This window comes from Microcaecilia unicolor, chromosome 13 (assembly GCF_901765095.1).
Source record: "Microcaecilia unicolor chromosome 13, aMicUni1.1, whole genome shotgun sequence".
Lineage (NCBI taxonomy): Eukaryota > Metazoa > Chordata > Amphibia > Gymnophiona > Siphonopidae > Microcaecilia > Microcaecilia unicolor.
The window spans coordinates 11767067-11789776 of record NC_044043.1 but is presented as its reverse complement, the minus strand read 5'-3'; the positions used below and the strand labels follow the sequence as shown (position 1 = coordinate 11789776).

Genomic DNA, 22710 nt, shown 5'->3' with positions numbered 1-22710 from the left:
CACCTCTCTCTATACAGCCTAGCAACCTTCTCGCTACGGCCACCGCCCTGTCACACTGTTTCGTCGTCTTCAGATCCTCGGATACTATCACCCCAAGATCCCTCTCCCCCTCAGTACCTATCAGACTCTCCCCGCCTAACACATACGTCTCTCGTGGGTTTCTACTCCCTAAATGCATCACTTTGCATTTCTTCGCATTGAATTTTAATTGCCAAACCTCAGACCATTCTTCTAGCTTCCTCAGATCCCTTTTCATGCTTTCCACGCCCTCCTGGGCGTCCACTCTGTTGCAAATCTTAGTATCATCCGCAAATAGGCAAACTTTACCTTCTAACCCTTCGGCAATGTCAGTCACAAATATATTGAACAGAATCGGCCCCAGCACCGATCCCTGAGGCACTCCGCTACTCACCTTTCCCTCCTCCGAGTGAACTCCATTTACCACCACCCTCTGTCGTCTGTCCGTCAACCAGTTCCTAATCCAGTTCACCACTTCGGGACCTATCTTCAGCCCATCTAGTTTATTTAAGAGCCTCCTGTGAGGAACCGTGTCAAAAGCTTTGCTAAAATCTAAGTAGATTACGTCTATAGCACGTCGATGATTCAATTCTCCAGTTACCCAATCAAAGAATTAAATGAGATTCGTTTGGCACGATTTCCCTCTGGTAAAACCATGTTGTCTCGGATCTTGCAGCTTGTTGGCTTCTAGGAAATTCACTATCCTTTCCTTCAGCATGGCTTCCATTACTTTTCCAATAACCGAAGTGAGGCTTACCGGCCTGTAGTTTCCAGCTTCTTCCCTATCACCACTTTTGTGAAGAGGTACCACCTCCGCCATTCTCCAGTCCCTCGGAACCTCTCCAGTCTCCAAGGATTTATTAAACAAATCTTTAAGAGGACCCGCCAGGACCTCTCTGAGCTCCTTCAATATTCTGGGGTGGATCCCGTCCGGTCCCATGGCTTTGTCCACCTTTAGCTTTCCAAGTTGTTGATACACACTCTCTTCCGTAAACGGTGCTATATCCATTCCATTCTCAGGTGTACTTTTGCCCAGTCCCTCGCGGTCCTTCTCCAGGATTTTCTTCAGTGAAAACCGAACAAAAGTATCTATTTAGTAAATTGGCTTTTTCTTCATCATTATCTACATAGCGGTTCGCTGTATCTTTTAGTCTCACAATTCCCTTTTTAGTCCTTCTTCTTTCACTAATATACCTGAAGACATTTTTGTCGCCCCTCCTTACATTTCTAGCCATTTGTTCTTCCGCTTGCGCCTTCGCCAGACGTACCTCTCTCTTGGCTTCTTTCAGTTTCATCCGGTATTCCTCCCCGTGTTCCTCTTCTTGAGATTTTCTATATTTCTGGAACGCCAACTCTTTAGCCTTTATTTTCTCAGCCACTTGCTTGGAGAACCATATTGGTTTCCTTTTCCTCTTGCTTTTATTTACTCTCCTTACATAAAGGTCTGTGGCCCTATTTATTGCTTCTTTCAGCCTGGACCACTGCCCTTCCACTTCCTGTTCGTCCTCCCAGCCCATCATCTCCTTCCTCAGGTATTCCCCCATTTTACTAAAGTCAGCACGCTTGAAATCCAGGACTTTGAGTTTAGAGTGGCCGCCCTCCACTTCAGCTGTTATATCAAACCAAACCGTTTGATGGTCACTGTTTCCCAGATGTGCACACACTCGCACATTTGACACACTATCCCCATTTGTGAGCACCAGATCCAGCATCGCTCCCTCCCTTGTGGGTTCCGTCACCATCTGTCTGAGCAGAGCACTTTGGAAAGCATCTATGATCTCTCTACTTCTTTCCGATTTGGCAGACGGAACCTTCCAATCTACATCCGGCAGATTGAAATCTCCCATCAACAGAACCTCTTTTTTCTTTCCTAATTTTTGAATATCTGCAATCAGATCTTTATCTAGTTCCTCTAATTGTGTGGGGGGGTCTGTAGACAACACCCACGTGGACAGAAGTTCTATCCTCTCTTTTTAAGGTGATCCATATCGCTTCTTCTTTTCCCCAGGTCCCTGTCATTTCAGTCGCCATGATATCATTCCTCACATACAGAGCTACTCCTCCACCTTTACGACCCTCTCTATCCTTCCTAAATAGATTATAGCCTGGTATGCTTGCATCCCATTCGTGGGAACTGTTGAGCCACGTCTCTAATTCCGCTATATCTTTTTTGAGATACGGCGACCAGAACTGAACACAATACTCAAGGTGTGGACGTACCATGAAGCGGTATAAAGGCATTATAGTATTTTCGATCTTATTCGTCATCCCTTTCCGAATAATTCCTAGCATCCTGTTTGCTTTTTTGACCACCGCCGCACACTGAGCAGAAGATTTCAGCATATTATCTAGAACTACACCCAGATTTTTTTTTGAGTGGTGACACCCAAGGTGAACCCTAGCATCAGGTAACTATGATTCAGATTATTCTTTCCAATGTGCATCACCTTGCATTTATCCACAACACATTTCATCTAACATTTGGATGCCTAGTCTTCCAATTTCCTAAGGTCTTTCTGCAATATTTCATAGTCTGCATGTGTTTTAACAACTTTGAATTGTATCATCTGCAGATTTAATCACCTCACTCGTCATTCCGATTTCCATATCATTTATAAATTTGTTAAATAGTACCGGTCCCAGAACAGATCCTTGTGGCACTCCACTGTTCACCCTCCTCCATTGAAGGAACAGATGACCACTATGAATAGTCCAGAAAGGAAAAGAGGGAGAGGAGTGGAAGGATCTTCCAACATAGGACACTAAAACACAGGTAATTGTTCAAAAGGCTTTATTGGCAATTACCTGCATGATAGTGTCCTATGTTGGAAGATCCTTCCACTCCTCTCCCTCTTTTCCCTATTTTTTGGCATGTGAGGGTCTGTACATGTTTTATATGTGCAACGTAGGTGAAGGATTCTGCTAGCATGTAGTAGTGTCTGTGTAGGAATGTGTAGCAGTCCAGATTTCCCAGTAGCAGGTATATTGGTGCTCTAGGGCTTATAGCACTATCCTTTCATAGGTAGGTTAGTGCTGTTATGGTGTGTTACGTTTTCTGTATAGGATTTGAGTGCCTTTTTTCAGGGTTTTGTGTGGAGGAGTGGCCTAGTGGTTAGGGTGGTGGACTTTGGTCCTGAGGAACTGAGTTTGATTCCCACTTCAGGCACAGGCAGCTCCTTGTGACTCTGGGCAAGTCCCTTAACCCTCCATTGCCCCATGTAAGCCGCATTGAGCCTGCCATGAGTGGGAAAGCGCGGGGTACAAATGTAACAAAAATAAAATAGATACTATTGGAGATTCTACATGGAATGTTGCTACTGTTGGAGATTCTACATGGAATGTTGCTATTCCACTAGCAACATTCCATGTAGAAGGCTGCGCAGGCTTCTGTTTCTGTGAGTCTTACGTCCTGCACGTACGTGCAGGACGTCAGACTCACAGAAGCAGAAGCCTGCGCGGCCACATTGGTGATCTGCAAGGGCCGACTTCTACATGGAATGTTGCTACTATTGGAGATTCTACATGGAATGTTGCTACTACTGGAGATTCCATATGGCATGTTGCTACTACTGGAGATTCCATATGGCATGTTGCTATTCCACTAGCAACATTCCATGTAGAAGGCTGTGCAGGCTTCTGTTTCTGTGAGTCTTACGTCCTGCAAGTATGTGCAGGACGTCAGACTCACAGAAGCAGAAGCCTGCGCGGCCACATTGGTGATCTGCAAGGGCCGACTTCTACATGGAATGCTGGAATAGCAACATTCCATGTAGAATCTCAAATAGTAACAACAGTGGAGGAGTGGCCTAGTGGTTAGGGTGGTGGACTTTGGTCCTGAGGAACTGAGTTCGATTCCCACTTCAGGCACAGGCAGCTCCTTGTGACTCTGGGCAAGTCACTTAACCCTCCATTGCCCATGTAAGCCGCATTGAGCCTGCCATGAGTGGGAAAGCGCGGGGTACAAATGTAACAAAAAAAATTTCATAAAGTGTCTGGCTCTGGTCCTATTTGAAAGCAGGCTCTGGGGCAAACAAAAACCTGTCTACTTTAAGATCATGCTGTTCTTGAGGTGGTGATCACAATTTGAATATTTTTGTATGATGAGTTGTAAGGGGGATAAAGCACTTAAGCGGCTAGGATAACCACATCAAGCACAGTACTATCTTAATGCAGTTCATCCTAGCAAGTCAAGTGCTGAATGTCATACAAGCTATGTTTTATCCAGCCAACGTGTGCCTAGATATTGAATGCCGGAGCATGGACATGACTTGGCATTGATTATCCGGGAATACAGCTGGGAGTGGTCAGCAAAACACTAACTGCCGTCAGCTGAATATTGGGTCCAATATGTCTGCTAGAGAGGGGTTATATTGCTTATACTGAAATGAAACCAGAATCATTTAATTTTGTAAAGTGAAGTGAATTCTATGGGGAAATGGCTCTAGTTCAGTTCTGTTGCATGAGGAAGACTCCTGTGGATTCAGACTATATGCCTTCATTCAGCACTGTGACCATGAAGAGTCAGGGGTCAGTAATTTTTTATGTTAGTGTTCCAGGCAACAATTTAATTCATAGAATTTTGTTGAGTGTAGCCAATGTTGGCAGGTTTTTTTTTTGTTTTGTATAGCTTAGGAATATAAATTGCATTCTATTTTTCCTGGGGCAATTGCCTGACTAGTGTTTAGAGTGAGGGGACCTACTCATCCTCCTTCCTAATCAGAATTTTCCAAAGGATCCTCTCTTTTGGATGCTTTGAGGAGGTACCACCTCATCTCTTTCCTCAGGCAGCAGACTGCCGTGAGCTCCCCCAGGGGTAAGTGCTGTCACTGGAGGGGGCTAAAAGTTATGCCAAAGAGGGAGGGGCAGGGTAAATGCTGCCTCTGGGGAAGGAGGAAAAAAGTGCTGACTAGGATCCTCAGGAGCTTAGTCAAGATCGGGAGGCGGGGCTGGAGGTTGGGAGGCGGGGATAGGGCTGGGCAGACTTGTACGGTCTGCGCCAGAGCCGGGGTTGGGAGGCAGGACAGACTTGTACGGTCTGTGCCAGAGCCGGTGGTGGGAAGCGGGACTGGTGGTTGGGAGGCGGGGATAGTGCTGGACAGACTTGTACGGTCTGTGCCAGAGCCGGGGTTGGGAGGCAGGACAGACTTGTACGGTCTGTGCCAGAGCCGGGGTTGGGAGGCAGGGCTGGGGAGGTGAGGATAGTGCTGGGCAGACTTATACGGTCTGTGCCTGTGCCAGAGCCGGTGGGTGGGAGGTGGGGCTGGTGGTTGGGAGGCGGGGGATAGTGCGGGGCAGACTTATACGGTCTGTGCCCTGAAGAGCATAGGTACAAATCAAAGTAGGGTATACACAAAAAGCAGCAAATATGAGTTATCTTGTTGGGCAGACTGGATGGACCGTGCAGGTCTTTTTCTGCCGTCATCTACTATGTTACTATGTTACATAAGGGGAAGGGGGAGGGGATAGAAAAGTGCTGTCTGTTTGGGGAGGTATTATTTCTATATATGTGGCATGATATGGAGAGTTGCTGATAAGGAAGGAGAAAGCGAACAGAGATGGTGCTGTGTCACCTAGGGAAAGTGCACTCTCCCCTTGCTAATTTGTATGAATGTGAGGGGTATAATGAGAGAAATTTCCCTTGGTGCTGGTTCATTTCAGTTAAAAAAAAAAAAAAAAAAAAAAAACAACTTCATTGCTTTGATATACTGGCTTCATATTCAGTGTTTTTGTCTGGGGTGTGTGTTTTTTGAAGAACTATAATGAATATGCATGAGATGTATATATGCAAATTAATATGCTAATAATCTAAGCCACACTCTGCGCCCCCCCAGAATGAAACTACCAAATTACGCCCATGACTGCAAGCATAAGATGTAACTGAGTAAAAGTAGTAAAAATTGGTCAAATTATTACTTCAGTAAAATAGCAAATGTCATCCTGTACTTCTTTACAAGTAAAAGTGACAAAACTTTTACTTAACTACAGTAACTAGTTACATTTACTTAGTTACTATATAACACAGCAGAGAGCTAAATGGCTTAGACCTGCTCTTCAGTATCAATCATTGCAAACAAAACCAGTGGTGATCCTAGCCGGCATGACACCCGGGGCGGAGCGCCGATGCGCCCCCCCCCCCCCCCCCGGGTGCAGTGCGCCCCCCCCCCCCCCCGGTGAAATGACACCCCCCCCGGGTGCACGCCGCTGGGGGGGTGCCGCGGTGCGCGCCTGTCAGCTGAGTTCGCTGACTTCGCTAACTTCGCTGCAGCTCCCTCTGCCCCGGCCGGAACAGGAAGTAACCTGTTCCGGGGCAGAGGGAGCTGCAGCGAAGTCAGCGAACTCAGCTGACAGGCACGCACCACGGCACCCCCCCCCCCCCCCCCGCGGCGTGCACCCGGGGCGGACCGCCCCCACCGCCCCCCCCTTGGTACGCCACTGAACAAAACCCTTCTTAGAGCCTCTTCAAATCAAGTCAACTTAATATTTCTAAAAAAAAAAAACAGTTTAAATCGTCTAATTCAAAAACCCTCCACATTTTGAGGAAAAACATTTTTAGTGCACTTGATGTATGATTGTCGATGGCCACCATTTCATGGGAATTAAAGGTTATCAATAGAAATCAAACAAAATAAAACATGGAAAAGAAAATAAGATGATACCTTTTTTATTGGAGATAACTTAATACATTTCTTGATTAGCTTTCGAAGGTTGCCCTTCTTCGTCAGATCGGAAATAAGCAAATGTGCTGTCATGACTCTTGGAGCTTGGTAATTAGAAGCCCCAATATGATGGAGTATAACCCTGGCACAGCAATCACCTGAAGTCTCTATTATTTTATGAAGGTGGAGATCTGAAGAGAGGTAGTTGTATTGCAGGGGGAGGGGAAGGTAGTTGAACAGGTAGAAATAGTTCAAAGCTGGGTGACTGGAATGTGCGATATCTCATTTGGAAGAAGATATTTTGGTTGCTTATTTCCGATCTGACGAAGAAGGGCAACCTTCGAAAGCTAATCAAGAAATGTATTAAGTTATGTCCAATAAAAAAGGTATCATCTTATTTTCTTTTCCATGTTTTATTTTGTTTGATTTCTATTGATAACCTTTAAGAGTAGACTAACACGGCTACCACACCTCTCTACTTTACATGGGAATTTAAAACACTGCTGCTTCAGGTAGTAGCTCAGACCAGGAAAATGTGCTTCTCTGTTGAACCTTCAGCCTTATAAAAATTTATTCATTCTATTTTTAACAGGGAGAGCCAGGTCCAGCAGGACAACAGGGTCCCCAGGGCCTACCAGTAAGTATTCCTCTTTTTCCATGTCATGTATGAAGCTACGTGATGCAAGGAATCAGATTAGGAGTCACCGACCAGGAAAAGAATCTAGGTGGCACCATTGATGATACGTTGAAACCCTCTGCTCAGTGTGCAGTGGCGGCAAAAAAAGCAAATCGAATGTTATGTATTATTAGGAAAGGAATGGAAAATAAAAACAAGGATGTTAAAATACCTTTGTATCGCTCCATGGTGTGACCCAACTCGAATAATGTGTGCACGAAAATAATAAAGGGGATGGGACAACTTCCCTATGAGGAAAGGCTAAAGCGGCTAGGGCTCTTCAGCTTGGGGAAAAGAAAGCTGAGGGGAGATATGATAAAGGTCTATAAAATACTGAGTGGCGTGGAAAGAGTAGACGTGAAGTATTAGGGCTAGGACCATGCAACGAAGCTACAAAGTAGTAAATTTAAAACAAATCAGAGAAAATATTTCTTCACTCATTGTGTAATTAAACTCTGGAATTCATTTCCAGAATATAGCTTAGCGGGGTTTAAAAAAGGTGTGGATATCTTCCTAAAAGAAAAATCCATAAGCCATTATTAAAATGGACTTGGGAAAATCCACTGCTTATTTCTAGGATAAGCAGCATAAAATGTATTGTACTGTTTTGGGATCTTGCCAGATACTTGTGACCTGGACTGGCCACTGTTGTAAATAGGATACTGGGCTTGATGGACTTTCAGTCTGTCCTAATATGGCAACACTTATGTTCTTATGTTCTTGATGTACTGTGGGATCAAGGATACTGTATATATAGTCCTATCCAAGGCTATATATTTTGGTTAGTGCTTGTGTCCCATACTCTTATAGGTGGTAAGTTTTGAAATTTCTTTAGTACCCAGTACTCTCTAGGTGCTTTTACCCTCATTCAGAGGAGATACTCTAGGGGTGGGTTCAGATCCATGGAAGATATGTGCGTGCATTGCATTTTTATTTTCCATGAAGAAAGTATCAGAGGTGTAAATGTCTGAAAGAGAAAATGCACATGTACTTTGGTGCAAATCTGTAGCTAAATAGTATCTGTGGACTCTGTCCCAGTGCTAAAAGTTTAAAAATGATCTCCTAAGACCTGTCGAGAAACAATATCATAATTGTGCAGAAATGGACACTTCTTCACGAGAGGTTGTTGTGATCTAGAAGATTCCATAAATCTATCACCATGCCCTCTAGAGGGATATGTACTGGGATTGTGCAGCCCCAAAACTCATCTTTTATTTTGTTTCCAGTGTGTTTACAGGATTTTTTTTCCAGTTCAGGACAGGGGCGTGTCTGTGTGGGGCCACAGGGGCCTGGGCCCCCGCAGATTTCGCCCTGGACCCCCCTACCACAGACCCTCTCCACCTCCCCCTCCCTCCCGCCCGCCCGCCACCAACCCTTCGCCGATCTTTGCTGGCGGGGGACCCCAAGCCCCCGCCAGCCGAAGTCCTCTCTTCCGTGCAGGATGCAAGTTGCAACGCTTCCTGTTCTTCTGAGTCTGACGTCCTGCACGTACAACGTGCAGAACGTCAGACTCAGAATTTGGAATTCAGTCTGACGTCCTGCGCGTTGTACGTGCAGGACGTCAGACTCAGAAGAACAGGAAGCATTGCAACTTGCAGCGGCGCAGCCTGCATGGAAGAGAGGACCTCGGCTGGCGGGGGGTTGGGGTCCCCCGCCAGCAAAGGTAAGTGACAGCAGTGGGGGAGGGTTGACGGCGGCGGGAGGGGGTGGAGAGTGTCATTGGTGGCGAGGGGGGGTCTAGCAGTGGCGGGGGGGTCCGGAAATGGCGGGGGGGGGGGGCTAAAATGTGCCCCCTCCCTCTGGCTCTGGCCCCCCCTACCGCCAGAGTCCAGATACGCCCCTGGTTCAAGAGAATAAGGTTATGAGTGTGCCCACACTTTCAGAAGAATGAAAACTTATTCAGACTAATGTGAATTATTTACAACACAGGAGACAGACAAAATGTTCTTTTTCCCCCTGCCATTTGAGGCAAAAAATGACATGAAACATGGGAAACGTCACTGATATTTCTCATGTCATTCACAACAAATGCACATCCTTAATATATATACAAGGGGAAAGTACAGATTAAAAAAGGAAATAAATATCGCATTCATCAAATTTCAGTTTTTGGTCTTTTCAGTAACCAGAATTCAGATGCATTAAAAATTCTAACCACTGTGTTTGTGAAGTTTTTTGTTTTCTATGATATGATGTAAGTAGCAGAGATTGGACAGTTCCACTTTGGGTAGACAGAAATCTTGATTCAGATGGAGAGCAGTAATTTGGTGTATCTTAAATTTACTACAAAGGGGGAAGAACATCAGAGGGGTGGGTGTACTGATATTGTCTTGTCTCACTCTTTCATGGTCACTATACTATGCATAATATGGATAATAAATGCATTTTAACTAGCTGATTCTCATCCAACCTCATTACGTATTCTTTACAAGAAAGGTGGGAGATATGATTGAGACATTTAAATACCTATGTGGTATAAATGCACAAGAGGCGAATGTCTTTCAATTGAAAAGAAGCTGAGGGGGCATAGGATGAAGGTGAAAGGGGATAGACTCAGAAGTAACCCAATGAAATACTTCTTCACAGAAAGGATGGTGAATTCGTGGAAAGGCCTCCGGGTGGAGATGGAAACAGTATTTGCATTCAAGAGAGGTTGGGACAAGTACAAATGATCTCTAAGGGAGTGATAGGGAGAGTAGATGGCATGGATGGGCAAACTGGATAGGTCATAGGGTGTTTTATCTGTCAATATTTTTCTCTGTTTTTTCTGTTAGGGAAAACCTGGTAAAACGGGTGAAGACGGAGACAAAGGAGTTGAGGTAAGTTGAGGGAAATTCAGATTTTTTTTTTTCATTTTCTGATTGAATGCCTCTGTATTTAATATTCGGTTCCATCCTGAAGATTTGATGCCCGTTATGATGGTGGCCATGTCTTAATATCACCAAAACTCTACAACTGAACGCAAAAGCTACCATTACCTGCTCCTCTTGTTTATCTTTCTGCCCTCTCCCAGGTATAAAGGTACTAGTTACCTGTAACCTGGAATGTCTAGGACTCCAGGGATTATGGTCCTAACGCCACCAGGTGGAAAGACAGAAAGACACAGAAGGCTATAGTAATATGAGAATAATGAGTAATTGTTTATTACATTTACCAATCAGGAATACAATTAGAATATGTAATATTCTAATACAGCAACCGAGACACAAACGTGACCTCTGACATTAGTTCTCTGATTGCCTCTGTCCATGATTCTCCTTTTTTACCCTTTCCTCCCATAGGCTAGTATTGGAAGTGCAAAGTCAGCATATTCTAGTAAATTCTATCTTACAGAAGCAAAGCTCTTCATAACATATTTGTTTATCAGAAGTAAGGTCAGTAAAGTTATCCTAGTTTGCAAAACCCATCTTCCCAGCAACCAAAGTGTCTCTGCTTTCATGGTCAGCAGCAAATTTCCCCTTACATTACTACATTCATGCACAATATTCTCTTGCCACACATATCTTTGTTATGATTCCATATCTGCCTGTCTCCTCAACAGAAAGGGAAGCTGACATGAGACTTACATTCTGTGTAATTTCTTATGATTTAGCTTCTCAGTGATTCTTAACCTGTTCATAGCCTATTCACAGAGGCCTAGCTTTGCTCATAATTCTCAGTTACTGTTGTAAAGTTATTTTGTGGTTCATAACCTGCATATCCCATATAAAATCTCTTCAAAACATCTCTTCAAGAACTCTATGAATAACCACATGAACTATAGATATCCTCTCCACATTGCACAACACTATTGTAACTCCACCAAAATGTAAATTGTAAACCACTTTGAACCGAAACTTGTTTTTGGTTAACAGTGGGATACAAGAATGCATAAATATATTAAGGGATCCTTTTACTAAGGTGCACCGAAAAATGGCCTGCGCTGTTGTAGTCACGTGTATTGGACACACGCAAGTCCATTTTTCAGCACGCCTGCAAAAAAGGCCTTTTTGGGGGGCTGAAAATGAACATGCGGCAAAATAAAAATTGGTACGTGTCAATTTTGGGCCTGAGACCTTACCGCCACCCATTAACTTAGCAGTACAGTGTCATGCGCAGGGCCGTGCCAACACGGTAAGCGGGGTAAGCACGGCAGGGGGCGCTGTCCTCTGGGGGGCGCCGCCGCTACACCATGCTTACCTTGCCCTTCCGCTCCCATTGCCCAACTGCCCGCCCTCTTCTCTCCCGCAAGATCCCTTTCCTTTTTTTTCTCCTTTTAAATTTACCTCCGGCAGCGCAGCGTCAGTGAAGGAGGCAGTGCTCCCGACGTGTCTAGCCTTCCCTTCGCTCAGTGTTCCGCCTTCTTCTGACATCAAGGAAATGACGTCAGAAGAAGGCGGGACACTGAGCGAAGGGAAGGCTAGACACGTCGGGAGCACCGCCTCCTTCACTGACGCTGCGCCTGCGCTGCCGGACGGAGGTAAATTTAAAAGAAAAAAAAAAGGAAAGGGATGTTGGGGGGGGGGGGGAGAAGAGGGCAGGCAGTTGGGACATGGGAGCGGTAGGGCAGGGGAGAGAGGAGCATGGATGCGAGGGCAGGGTTCATGGAAGGGAGAGAGGGGAATTGCTGGATAGGGATGAATGGAGGGGGCAGGGGACAGAGGAGCATGGATGGGCATGGATTGGGAGGGCAGGGCTCAGGGAGAGAGGGGAATTGCTGGATAGGGATGAATGGAGGGGGCAAGGGACAGATGGGCATGGATGGATATGGATTGCAGGGCAGGGCTCAGGGAGAGAGGGGAATTGCTGGATAGGGATGAATGGAGGGGGCAGGGGACAGATGGGCATGGATGGATATGGATTGCAGGGCAGGGCTCAGGGAGAGAGGGGAATTGCTGGATAGGGATGAATGGAGGGGGCAGGGGACAGAGGAGCATGGATGGGCATGGATGGGAGGGCAGGGCTCAGGGAGAGAGGAGAAATTGCTGGACATAGAGGGGAGGGAAGAGAGATGAAGGAGATGAAATGAGGGAAAAGGAAGAGAGGAGAAAAACTGCACATGGATGAAGAAAATGGGCAGAAGCTGAGGACCAGAAATGAAGAAGAAAGGAGGAAAGGAAAGAAATAAATGGAAAGGAAGCCCTGGAAACAGAGTAAAGAGGACAGATAGCAGCAGAATCAGATACTGGGCCAGCATGATCAGAAAAACAAAAGTCACCAGACAACAAAGGTAGAAAAAAATCATTTTATTTTCATTTTAGTGTTTGGAATATGTCCACTTTGAGAATTTACATGGCAGTGTGGCAAGTGGTGAGCGATCATTTTCACGGGGTGGGGGGGGGGGGGGGGGGAGGCGCCAACTGCAGGGGGGCACCATAGACCCTAGGCACGGCCCTGCTCATGCGTTAACCGGGCGGTAATCATCAGCATGCGTACACTGCCGATTACCACCCGGTTAGCACCACACAGTAGAAAATAAAAATACATTTTTGGACACACGTATCGGACGCATGTAAGAAATGAAATTACCACCAGGGGCTCGCAGTAGCTGGGCTGTAGTTCCAAATTGATGGGCGTTGGATGCGCCTTAGTAAAAGTGCCCCTAAAGCAGATGATTGATGAATAGGGAGGGTAAACTTTCAAAATTAGGTTTTCAAAACCTAATTTCAACATTGGCTACTGCTATATTTGGTTCACTGGCATTCATCTAGAGAAATATGTGGGAAGAAAGTCATATAAATTCAACGTTTTAAATATGTTTGTTAAATTCATTGTTTAAGTGTCAGTGGCCATGGGTCAACTGCAGATCTACAGGTACCAAATATCCCGTGTGATGTTTCCCTATAAAAATGTGCACTTGGCCTGTTCTGTACATAGAAATCTGCACATACTTGTTTCAGAGCACATTTGCCAATATTCATGTAATTTAATTTAATACCCAATCCAACAAGCAGGCAGGTCAGACAGACATATGTTTAGAAAAATGCCACAGGAAAGCGAGGGGAAGCCAAGATATCAACCGCTGGGAAAGACACTTTGCTTTGGCTCCTCTAACTGAGGAGATTACCTGTGTCTTCGTAGTTGCTCCTTCTGACTGTGATGGTCAAGAGGAAGGAAAAGGCCAGATCCTGGGATCATCTGTCTTAGCTCAGAGCACTGTCTCTCAATTTACTGTAGATAAAATTATTTTTCTTTTCAGGGAGAAGGCGTTCAGCAGCTTCGAGAGGCCCTGAAGATTTTAGCTGAGCGGGTTTTAATTTTAGAGCATATGATAGGAATTCATGGTGAGTCACTATGGCATATGTACTGTTTCTACTGTTGGGGGGTCAGGTTTCAGAGGTACTTGTTCATCTGCTGAGAATGCCTTAAAAAAATGTCCCCAATAGTAGTTGGAAAGTGTCTGTCCCTGTCCCATTGCTGATATTGCAGCGGTTTCACTTGGTCATAATAGACTTAGGGCTGGAAGATGAATACAAAAGTGGATGTACACTCCGTCAGCTTAAATGCTCCAGTCTGTCTAAGCTCTCTTTCCGCTATCATCATCCCTGTCCTCTCCTATTTCTCCATTTTTCAACTTTCCTCTCATTTCTCTTTCGCTTGGGGTCATCTTTGACTTTTCTCTCTCCTTCTCTGCTCATATCCAGCAGATTGCCAAGACCTGTCATTTCTTTCTTTACAACATCCGTAAAATCCGCCCCTTTCTTTCCGAGCACTCTACCAAAACCCTCATCCACACCCTTGTCACCTCTCGTTTAGACTACTGCAATCTGCTTCCTGCTGGCCTCCCACTTAGTCACCTCTCCCCTCTCCAGTCGGTTCAAAACTCTGCTGCCCGTCTCATCTTCCGCCAGGGTCGCTTTACTCATACTACCCCTCTCCTCAAGACCCTTCACTGGCTCCCTATCCGTTTTCACATCCTGTTCAAACTTCTTCTACTAACCTATAAATGTACTCACTCTGCTGCTCCCCAGTATCTCTCCACACTCGTCCTTCCCTACACCCCTTCCCGTGCACTCCGCTCCATGGATAAATCCTTCTTATCTGTTCCCTTCTCCACTACTGCCGACTCCAGACTTCGCGCCTTCTGTCTCGCTGCACCCTACGCCTGGAATAAACTTCCTGAGCCCCTATGTCTTGCCCCATCCTTGGCCACCTTTAAATCTAGACTGAAAGCCCACCTCTTTAACATTGCTTTTGACTCGTAACCACTCGCCTCCACCTACCCTCCTCTCTTCCTTCCCGTTCACATTAATTGATTTGATTTGCTTACTTTATTTATTTTTTGTCTATGAGATTGTAAGCTCTTTGAGCAGGGACTGTCTTTCTTCTATGTTTGTGCAGCGCTGCGTATGCTTTGTAGCGCTATAGAAATGCTAAATAGTAGTAGTAGTAGTAGCTTCTTCAAGTCACTCTCCTCTTTCCCTTCTACTTCTTCCTTTCTCACTCATCCTCACCTTCTCAATTCCACCCCAGCCTTCATCTCTCCCCCCCCCCCCCACCATTGCCTCCTTTCACCTGCCTCTTTCTCCCTACCTCCATCACTTAGCTCCCTTTTCAAGACCTTCTTTCCTCATCACCTCTATCCCTTCCATTTATCTTACTCTCCCCTCCCATTGATCTATCCCTGACCTTTATGAAACGATAAATTCTTTTCCTCTATTCTACCTTGTGTAAGTTAGAACTGGAGAATTTATCACCCCTTAGTATATCCCCTGTCAAGGGGGCAACAGTAACAGATCTGCCACTGGATACCACCTTTGCCAGTTCAGTCACTGCCGCTTTCCAACATGCAACCTGTGTACTGAACTGTCAGTGCCTCACTAGCTACAGCCCTGGCACCATGTAAGAATAATCCAAAGATGTTGCTTTGGCTGAGATTTTGAGAGCACATAATAATTTTGCATTTCTAGATCCACCTTTCCAATATTAGCTTAACATTTGCTTAGGTATAAGGTGTAAATTGTTTGGAGGGGGAACAAAGGCAAGCAACCAGATAACACTGAGGGTCCTTCTACAAAGTCGCGCTGAAAAATGGCCTGCGGTAGTGTAGACGCGTATTTTGGGTGCGCACAGAATCATTTTTCAGCGCACATGTAAAAAATGCCTTTTTAAATTTTTGCAGAAAATGGATGTGCGGCAAAATGAAAATTGCCATTGATCGGGCGGTAATGACCGACGCCACTTGGCAGGCACTTTGGCGCTTTCGAATCTCGTTTTACCAAATTATCCCACATTAAACATGAATTAGATTGGAACCTGGGAGCATTTAATTTTTTTTTTCTTGGAGAGAGTAATGCATTGCCCCCCCCCCCCCCCCCCCAAGGCTCTCTCCCCGGCTATAGCCAGCTCTGCAATTTTAGTGGGGGGCGCAGAGGTGGACCGGGGAGAGAGCCTGTTGTTGAACATTTACCAGCACACCACTGATTTTAGGTTTCTTCCCTTCCTCCCTTACTGTATATCTAACTCTGACACTGAGCCTTCTCCATTTCTCACATTTGCCTTTCTGTCTACCTGTAACTAGCTTTTATTCCTCCTTCTAACCCCTACATTCCTCAGTCTCCTTTTTTCACCTATTTACCAGCTTTCTACTTCTTTTGTTTACCTTCCTAGTCCTCTCATTTCCACCTATGACTTATTCTTTCCCTGGCCTCCTATTCCCTGTATTTCACCCACTTTCTAGTCTCTCAACCTTTGATCAACCTCAGCTCCTCCTCTGTCACTCAACCTCTCTTCATCTCGTCCTTTTCTTAGCTCTTTCCCCTTATTTAGGCTCCAATTCCCCCCTTTACCTCCCCTTTACTGCCCTCTCTCACCTTCTTCAAAGATATTTCCCCTTCATTTGTCCCTCACCATCTTCATAACCTTCTGCCTTTTTCCCATTCCCTAGTATCCTTTACTTCACCTCTTCTCTTATCTTTTCTCCACCTTAATCCCAGCATCCATCCATCTGCCCCTCCACCTTCACCATCTTCTGCATATGCCCTTGCTTCTTCCCTGTCAAGCTCCAGCAACCTTCTGCCTCACCTCAGCCCCCAGCCCTCTTCTTCCAACCTGAGCCCCATATTCTTCTCCAGTCCCAGTTTTCTTCCCTTATCTGCCTCTTTGTTGGCCCCTCTTCCTTATTGTCAGCATCAGCTCCTTACCAGAAACAGGAAGTGGTGTCTCTCCAATTTTAGCAATTACACCAGGGGTTCTCGGCCCAGTCCTCGGGACACACCTAGCTAGTCAGGTTTTCAGGATACCCACAATGAATGTGCGTGAGATAAATTTGCGTACGGTGGAGGTAGGGCATTCAAATCTGTCTCATGCATATTCCTTGTGGGCATCCTGAAAACCTGACTGGTTAGGTGTCTGTCAAGGACTGGGTTGAGAACCCCTGAATTACACAGAGTCAACCAAGAACAGAGAGTATGATAGCAGTGGAAAGACATGCTCCCATCGCTCTGTAGATAAGAGAAGGGGATAGCAAGCAGAGAAATCTTGGCGGGGCTGGGGCATGTGTGCCCCTTCCCCTCCTGTTCTGATGCTGACGAGCTCTCTGCTGACCTCATATACCAAAAAGGAATCCATCTTTATTTGAAATAAATTTTCTTAATACCAAATATTCAAGATAGTTTCTTTAAATGTTTTAGCTACTTCACAACGAATTGGACTGAATACTATTATGGTAAGATGAGTGTTCTGATTCTTCATTGTTGTGCTAAATATGAGTCACTATAAAGCTAAGACTGGACCTTTGGAATAACCCATGTAAACTGAGTTATCTAGGAAAAAGAATAAAGAAGGAATTTGTGTATTTATTTTGTTTTGGAAAATTGTATTCCACCAATCCTAAAACTTGGATCCTTGTGGACAACAAATCTAACATAAATCTAGTCTAGACTGAATAAACCTGCAGTGAACATCAGTGACACAGGAGTAAATACAAAGTACGAACGGTGGAAATACGTAAACTGGCATAAAGAGAACTAAAGGAATTTTGGATTTACCCTCACCTTTTTCTGTGGAAGCTCTGGGTGAGTTATACAGGTACAGCAAGCATCTTATGTGTTCAGAGGGCTTACAATTTAAGGGGCCCTTTTTCTAAGCTATGTAGGTTCATAAGCACGTCAGTTTGCTAGCCAGGTGGTAATTTCATTTTTTATGCACGTCACTATGCACGCCGGAAAATAATTTTTATTTTCCTGCACATGGTGGAAACCGGGCGGTAATCCTCATTCTACACGTGTAGACGATTACTGCCCAGTTACCGCATGAGACATTACCACTAAGTCTATGGGTGGCGGTAAGGTCTCAGACCCAAAATGGATGCACGCCAATTTTTATTTTGCCGCACGTCCATTTTCGGCAAAATTTTTAAAAAAGTCTTTTTTACAGGCGCGCCGAAAAATGGATCTGTGTAGGCCCAAAACACATACCTACACTAGCGCAGCCCATTTTTCAGCACACCTTAGTAAAAGGACCCCTAAGTTTGAACCTGAGGCAATGAAGTATTAAATGACTTATCCGAAGCAGTGGGGTAGCCAGACACAATTTTTGTGGAGGGGCAACATTTAACCTGAGCTAGGCACTAAGCACTCCATGTCCTTTTGTCTCCCTTCCCCTAGTTTCCCACCTAGAATTAAAAATACATTAGTTGGTGGGGACCCCAAAGCCTCGGCAGCACTGAGTCAAAAAAGCAGAACAGTTAAGAAAGTGCCTCTCTTTTCTATTGCCTTTACTGTCATCCACTGACTCTGGCACTGCAAGCACACTTGGTTCTCAAGAACCAAGCCGGCTCACGGCACCAGCGTCAGCAGCTCAGAGTGCTGTTGCTGACTGCCACACTTTTCTGACTCAGGACAGGCTCTGGATGTCTTCAGCTTGCAAAACATGGGGATCCCCGCTAGCTACAGGAACGGTGCGGCTGGCTGTTGGGTGGGCCTGAAGCAAAAGTAGAGAGACCTGAGTCCACCTTGACTATGCCCCCAGTGCAAAGTCGCAAAGAGTGTCTGATTTGAACCCCGGCTTCCTTGGTTCTCCTGCCATGACTCTAACAACTAGGCTACTTCAGGCATTTGTCCAAGAAGCATATGAATATTATTCTTCTGGCTCAAATACCTGAAAGAAAAAGTGCACTTTAAAACTTTTTCTGGAAATCCAGATGATGTGTTTCCTCCTGAAGCTCAGGGGTATGGCATTCCAACCAGCTACAGGGAAAAAATGGTTATAGGGCTCAGCTAGTAGTTTCTGAGTGAAGAAATAGAAAAGAAAGGCATTTTTCTTAACAAACATGACAGGTGCAAGCATTCTTGTTTTTTCAGTGCTGTTTAAAGTAGATAGAACCATCTTCTTTCAAATTCTTGAAGACTACTACTACTATTTAGCATTTCTATAGCGCTACAAGGCATACGCAGCGCTGCACAAACATAGAAGAAAGACAGTCCCTGCTCAAAGAGCTTACAATCTAATAGACAAAAAATAAATAAAGTAAGCAAATCAAATCAATTAATGTGAACGGGAAGGAAGAGAGGAGGGTAGGTGGAGGCGAGTGGTTACAAGTGGTTACGAGTCAAAAGCAATGTTAAAGAGGTGGGCTTTCAGTCTAGATTTAAAGGTGGCCAAGGATGGGGCAAGACGTAGGGGCTCAGGAAGTTTATTCCAGGCGTAGGGTGCAGCGAGACAGAAGGCTCGAAGTCTGGAGTTGGCAGCAGTGGAGAAGGGAACAGATAAGAAGGATTTATCCATGGAGCGGAGTGCACGGGAAGGGGTGAAGGGAAGGACGAGTGTGGAGAGATACTGGGGAGCAGCAGAGTGAGTACATTTATAGGTTAGTAGAAGAAGTTTGAACAGGATGCGAAAACGGATAGGGAGCCAGTGAAGGGTCTTGAGGAGAGGGGTAGTATGAGTAAAGCGACCCTGGCGGAAGATGAGACGGGCAGCAGAGTTTTGAACCGACTGGATTCAAACATTCAACAGGCAGCCAGTAGAGGTCTCTCAGCATTTGTGAGGCCCTTAAAACGTTGCTCATGTCTTTATCTTTCTGCAGATCCTTCAGCTCCTATCGAGCCAGGTTCAGGGCAGGACATCTTAGGATCTGTTCTAGCTACAAGCAACAAGATCAAACGTGGAGGACCAAAGATGCAACACTACCCTTACCACATCCTCTCTTCACTGCTGGACATCAGTGAGACCAAAAGGAAGTAACGGCAGGAACTAGTCATACCATGACCATTAATGGAATCTAATGCAGCCCATCCACCGATTAAAGCTACAGTATCTGATGACTGAGTTCTTTCCAAAGCTGTCATTTCAAACGTAACTTCTACTTGGGGGGTAGTATCACTTTACATTTTGTCCCCCTGATATTCAGCCAGCTGCAGGCAGTGCAGTTAGCTTCTGGCGTGACCGTGAATATTCAATGCCAGGCTAACCAGTTAAGTGCTTAGCGGTTAAAGATAGGCTATTTGTAGTGTCTCTCTTAACCGCTATAAATAGCCAGTTAGAGCTGAATATTCACGCATAACTGGCTAAGTCGCGTGACATAACCGCTTAGCTGCTAAGCGCTAATATTCAGCGGAGATAACCGACTCTCGTGTTGAATTAGTGGTAAGCCGGCTAAGCGTTATTTAACCGGCCAGGAGCCATTCCCGACTGGTTAAAGAGAGCTGACGATTTGGCCCCTTTGTGTTTTCATGTTGGACGTTTATCTAGTTTGCGGTATCGAGCCTAGCCTTCACTTAGCCACTCATTAATTTTCCACAAGTTTAAGTTCCACTTAAGGAAATGCATTCTTAATCATAGTTCTCTGGGCTTAGATCTTAACGGGAAGACAAAGCTAATGCAAGATGCATTACATCAAATGTTCAATTCTCACAATCAGTCTGAATACATGTTAGTGGCATTAGCATGTTATAACTTAATAAATGACCCCCATAGTGTGAAATATTGACATCAGAACTCAAGATTTCTTAATACTGGGATTCTTGAAAGTGATACAGTGATAACATGATACATTTGCATGCGATACATTAGAAAATCTGAATTAGCTTCCACACACTCACACACACTCTCACACACACACTTTTCTTATTAGCTAGTAATATCCCTAAAACATAGGGTTGCCAACTGGCACCAGGTTCACCCAGCAGGATTAATAAATGTTTCCCAAGTCTGTCCTGGAGTACCCCTCTTGCCAGTCAGGTTTTCAGGATATCTACAATGAATATGCATGAAAGAGATTTGCATACAATGGAGGCAGTGTATGGAAATCAACCTCATGTGTATTCATTGTGGATATCCTGAATACCTGACGGTTAAGGCTACTCCAGGACCGATTTGGGAAACCTTACCTTAAGGAATCCAGTTTGGAAATTGGAACTACAAGTCCCTGCATGCAGTGGGGCAACACCTGGACTGGATCAAGTTTGTCAGGCAAATCTGGAGCCAGTTGACAACCCTATCAAAACATGATTTTTTTTCACTCAAATTAATACATAAATACTGGAAACTTGTGATGTCAGACAGTGTGTAAGAATGTGGCTTGAAGTATTTACCATTTAAGCTAACAGTTTACTGATGAAACCAACTCATAGAAAAGGTAACTGAAAAGCAGAGGCATACATTTAGCAAAGGAAACATAACTTATGCTTGTCTGAGATCACACGACACAGGCAGTGTTGCCAGGTGGGCGGTTTTACCGCCCAATTGGGTGGTTTTCCGCGACCCGCTGCGGGAAATTTTTGCCCGCGGCGGGTCGCGGTTTTTTGGGCTTCTTTTTTTTTCTTTTCCGCGGTTTTCGGGCGTTTTTTTTCGGCCGCGGGGGGCGGGGTTAGTGACGTTTTGGGCGGGATTAGTGATGTTCTGGGCGGGGATAGTGACGTTCTGGGCGGAGTTAGTGACGGGGAGGCGGGGCCGATGACGGCGGGGGCGGGGTGATGATGCGGGGGTGGGGGTGTCAGGGGCGGGGTTTGAGTTTGGGCGGGTTTTGGGCTGTTTTTAGGCTGGATTGGGTGGGAAAAAAATTTTCCACCTGGCAACAGTGGACACAGTCAGTGTTGCCAGGTGGGTGGTTTTCCCGCCCAATTGGGCGGTTTTCCGCGACCCACCGCGGGAAATTTTTGCCCGCGGCGGGTCGCGGTATTTTGGGCTTCTTTTTCTTCTTTTCCGCGGTTTTTCGGGCGGTTTTTTTCGGCCGCGGGGGCGGGGTTAGTGACGTTTTGGGCGGGGTTAGTGACGTTCTGGGCGGGGCCAGTGACGGGGGAGGCGGGGCCGATGACGGGGGAGGCGGGGCCGGTGACTGTGGAGGCGGGGCCGATGACGGCGGGGGCGGGGTGATGACGCGGGGGTGGGGGTGTCAGGGGCGGGGTTTGAGTTTGGGCGGGTTTTGGGCTGGATTGGGTGGGAAAAAAATTTTCCACCTGGCAACCCTGCACACAGTTATCTCCTGAGCTCTGTCCCTTCTGCTTTTGTCTCCTATGCCTTTGACAGAGGGCTACCCACTCTCCTATGAGCCTAGCAGGTTATCGAGTTTACAGCACCCAACCCAGCAATCTGGTTTCTTTTCCCCCCATTGATAAGCAAGATCAGGTTTGCTCTGTCTCCTGGCAGGGAGCCTCCAGAATTCATTGTCTTTGGATAACATCCCTGCAAAGGAGCCTTCTCCCTCTCTGCCTGCACAGAATAGTCTGATTGGCTGTCAGAAGGTGGGAGAAGAAACAGCCCACAATGTACCAAGGGGGGCGGGGCGGTCCGCGCGGGTGTCAGTGGGTGGGGGGCGGGGCGATCCGCTTCGCTCCCGCCTGCTCCCACCCCTACCTTTAAAAAGAATTATTTTGAAGCGTCGTTGCAGGCAGCGCCTCGCGCCTGCCCTGCACAAGTAAATCTCTTGGCTTCGAACTTCGTCATCGGGCCTCACTAAGCCCCGCCCTCGCGGAAATAGAAAGTTTCCTCAGAGGAGGGCGGGAAATAGTGAGGCCCGACGACGAAGTTCGAAGCCAAGAGATTTACTTGTGGAGGGCAGTCGCGAGGCGCTGCCTGCAACGACGCTTCAAAATAATTCTTTTTAAAGGTAGGGTGGGAGCAGGACAGTAGGGTGGGGGTTCTCACATGGGGAGGGGGTTTTATATGGGAGAAGTGGACTGAGTGGGGAGGGGGTTCTCACATGGGGAGGGGGTTTTCATATGGGAGAAGGGGGGTGGGGAGGGGGTTCTCAGATGGCAGAGGGGTATTGTGGGGGTTCTCACATGGGGAGGGGAGGGGGGTTTATATGGGAGAAGGGGACTGGGGTGGGGAGGAGGTTCTCAAATGGGGGGAGGAGAGGGGTGTTCTGGGGGTTCTCAGATGGAAGAAGGGGTGGGGAGGGGTTTTCATATGGGAGAAGGGGACTGAGTGGGGAGGGGG

General features: G+C 46.0%; 1 protein-coding gene across 1 annotated transcript in view; it reads left to right on the top strand.

The window, feature by feature from the left end:
• Positions 1-19728, top strand: part of COL26A1 (collagen type XXVI alpha 1 chain) — a 576097-nt gene extending 556369 nt beyond the window's left edge. The window contains exons 12-15 of the mRNA XM_030186010.1: positions 7267-7311; positions 10125-10169; positions 13529-13613; positions 19358-19728. Coding sequence (XP_030041870.1) covers positions 7267-7311; positions 10125-10169; positions 13529-13613; positions 19358-19515 — 333 coding nt within the window. The 3' untranslated portion in view covers positions 19516-19728. The remainder of the gene's footprint in view (positions 1-7266; positions 7312-10124; positions 10170-13528; positions 13614-19357) is intronic.
• Positions 19729-22710: the final 2982 nt, after the last annotated feature.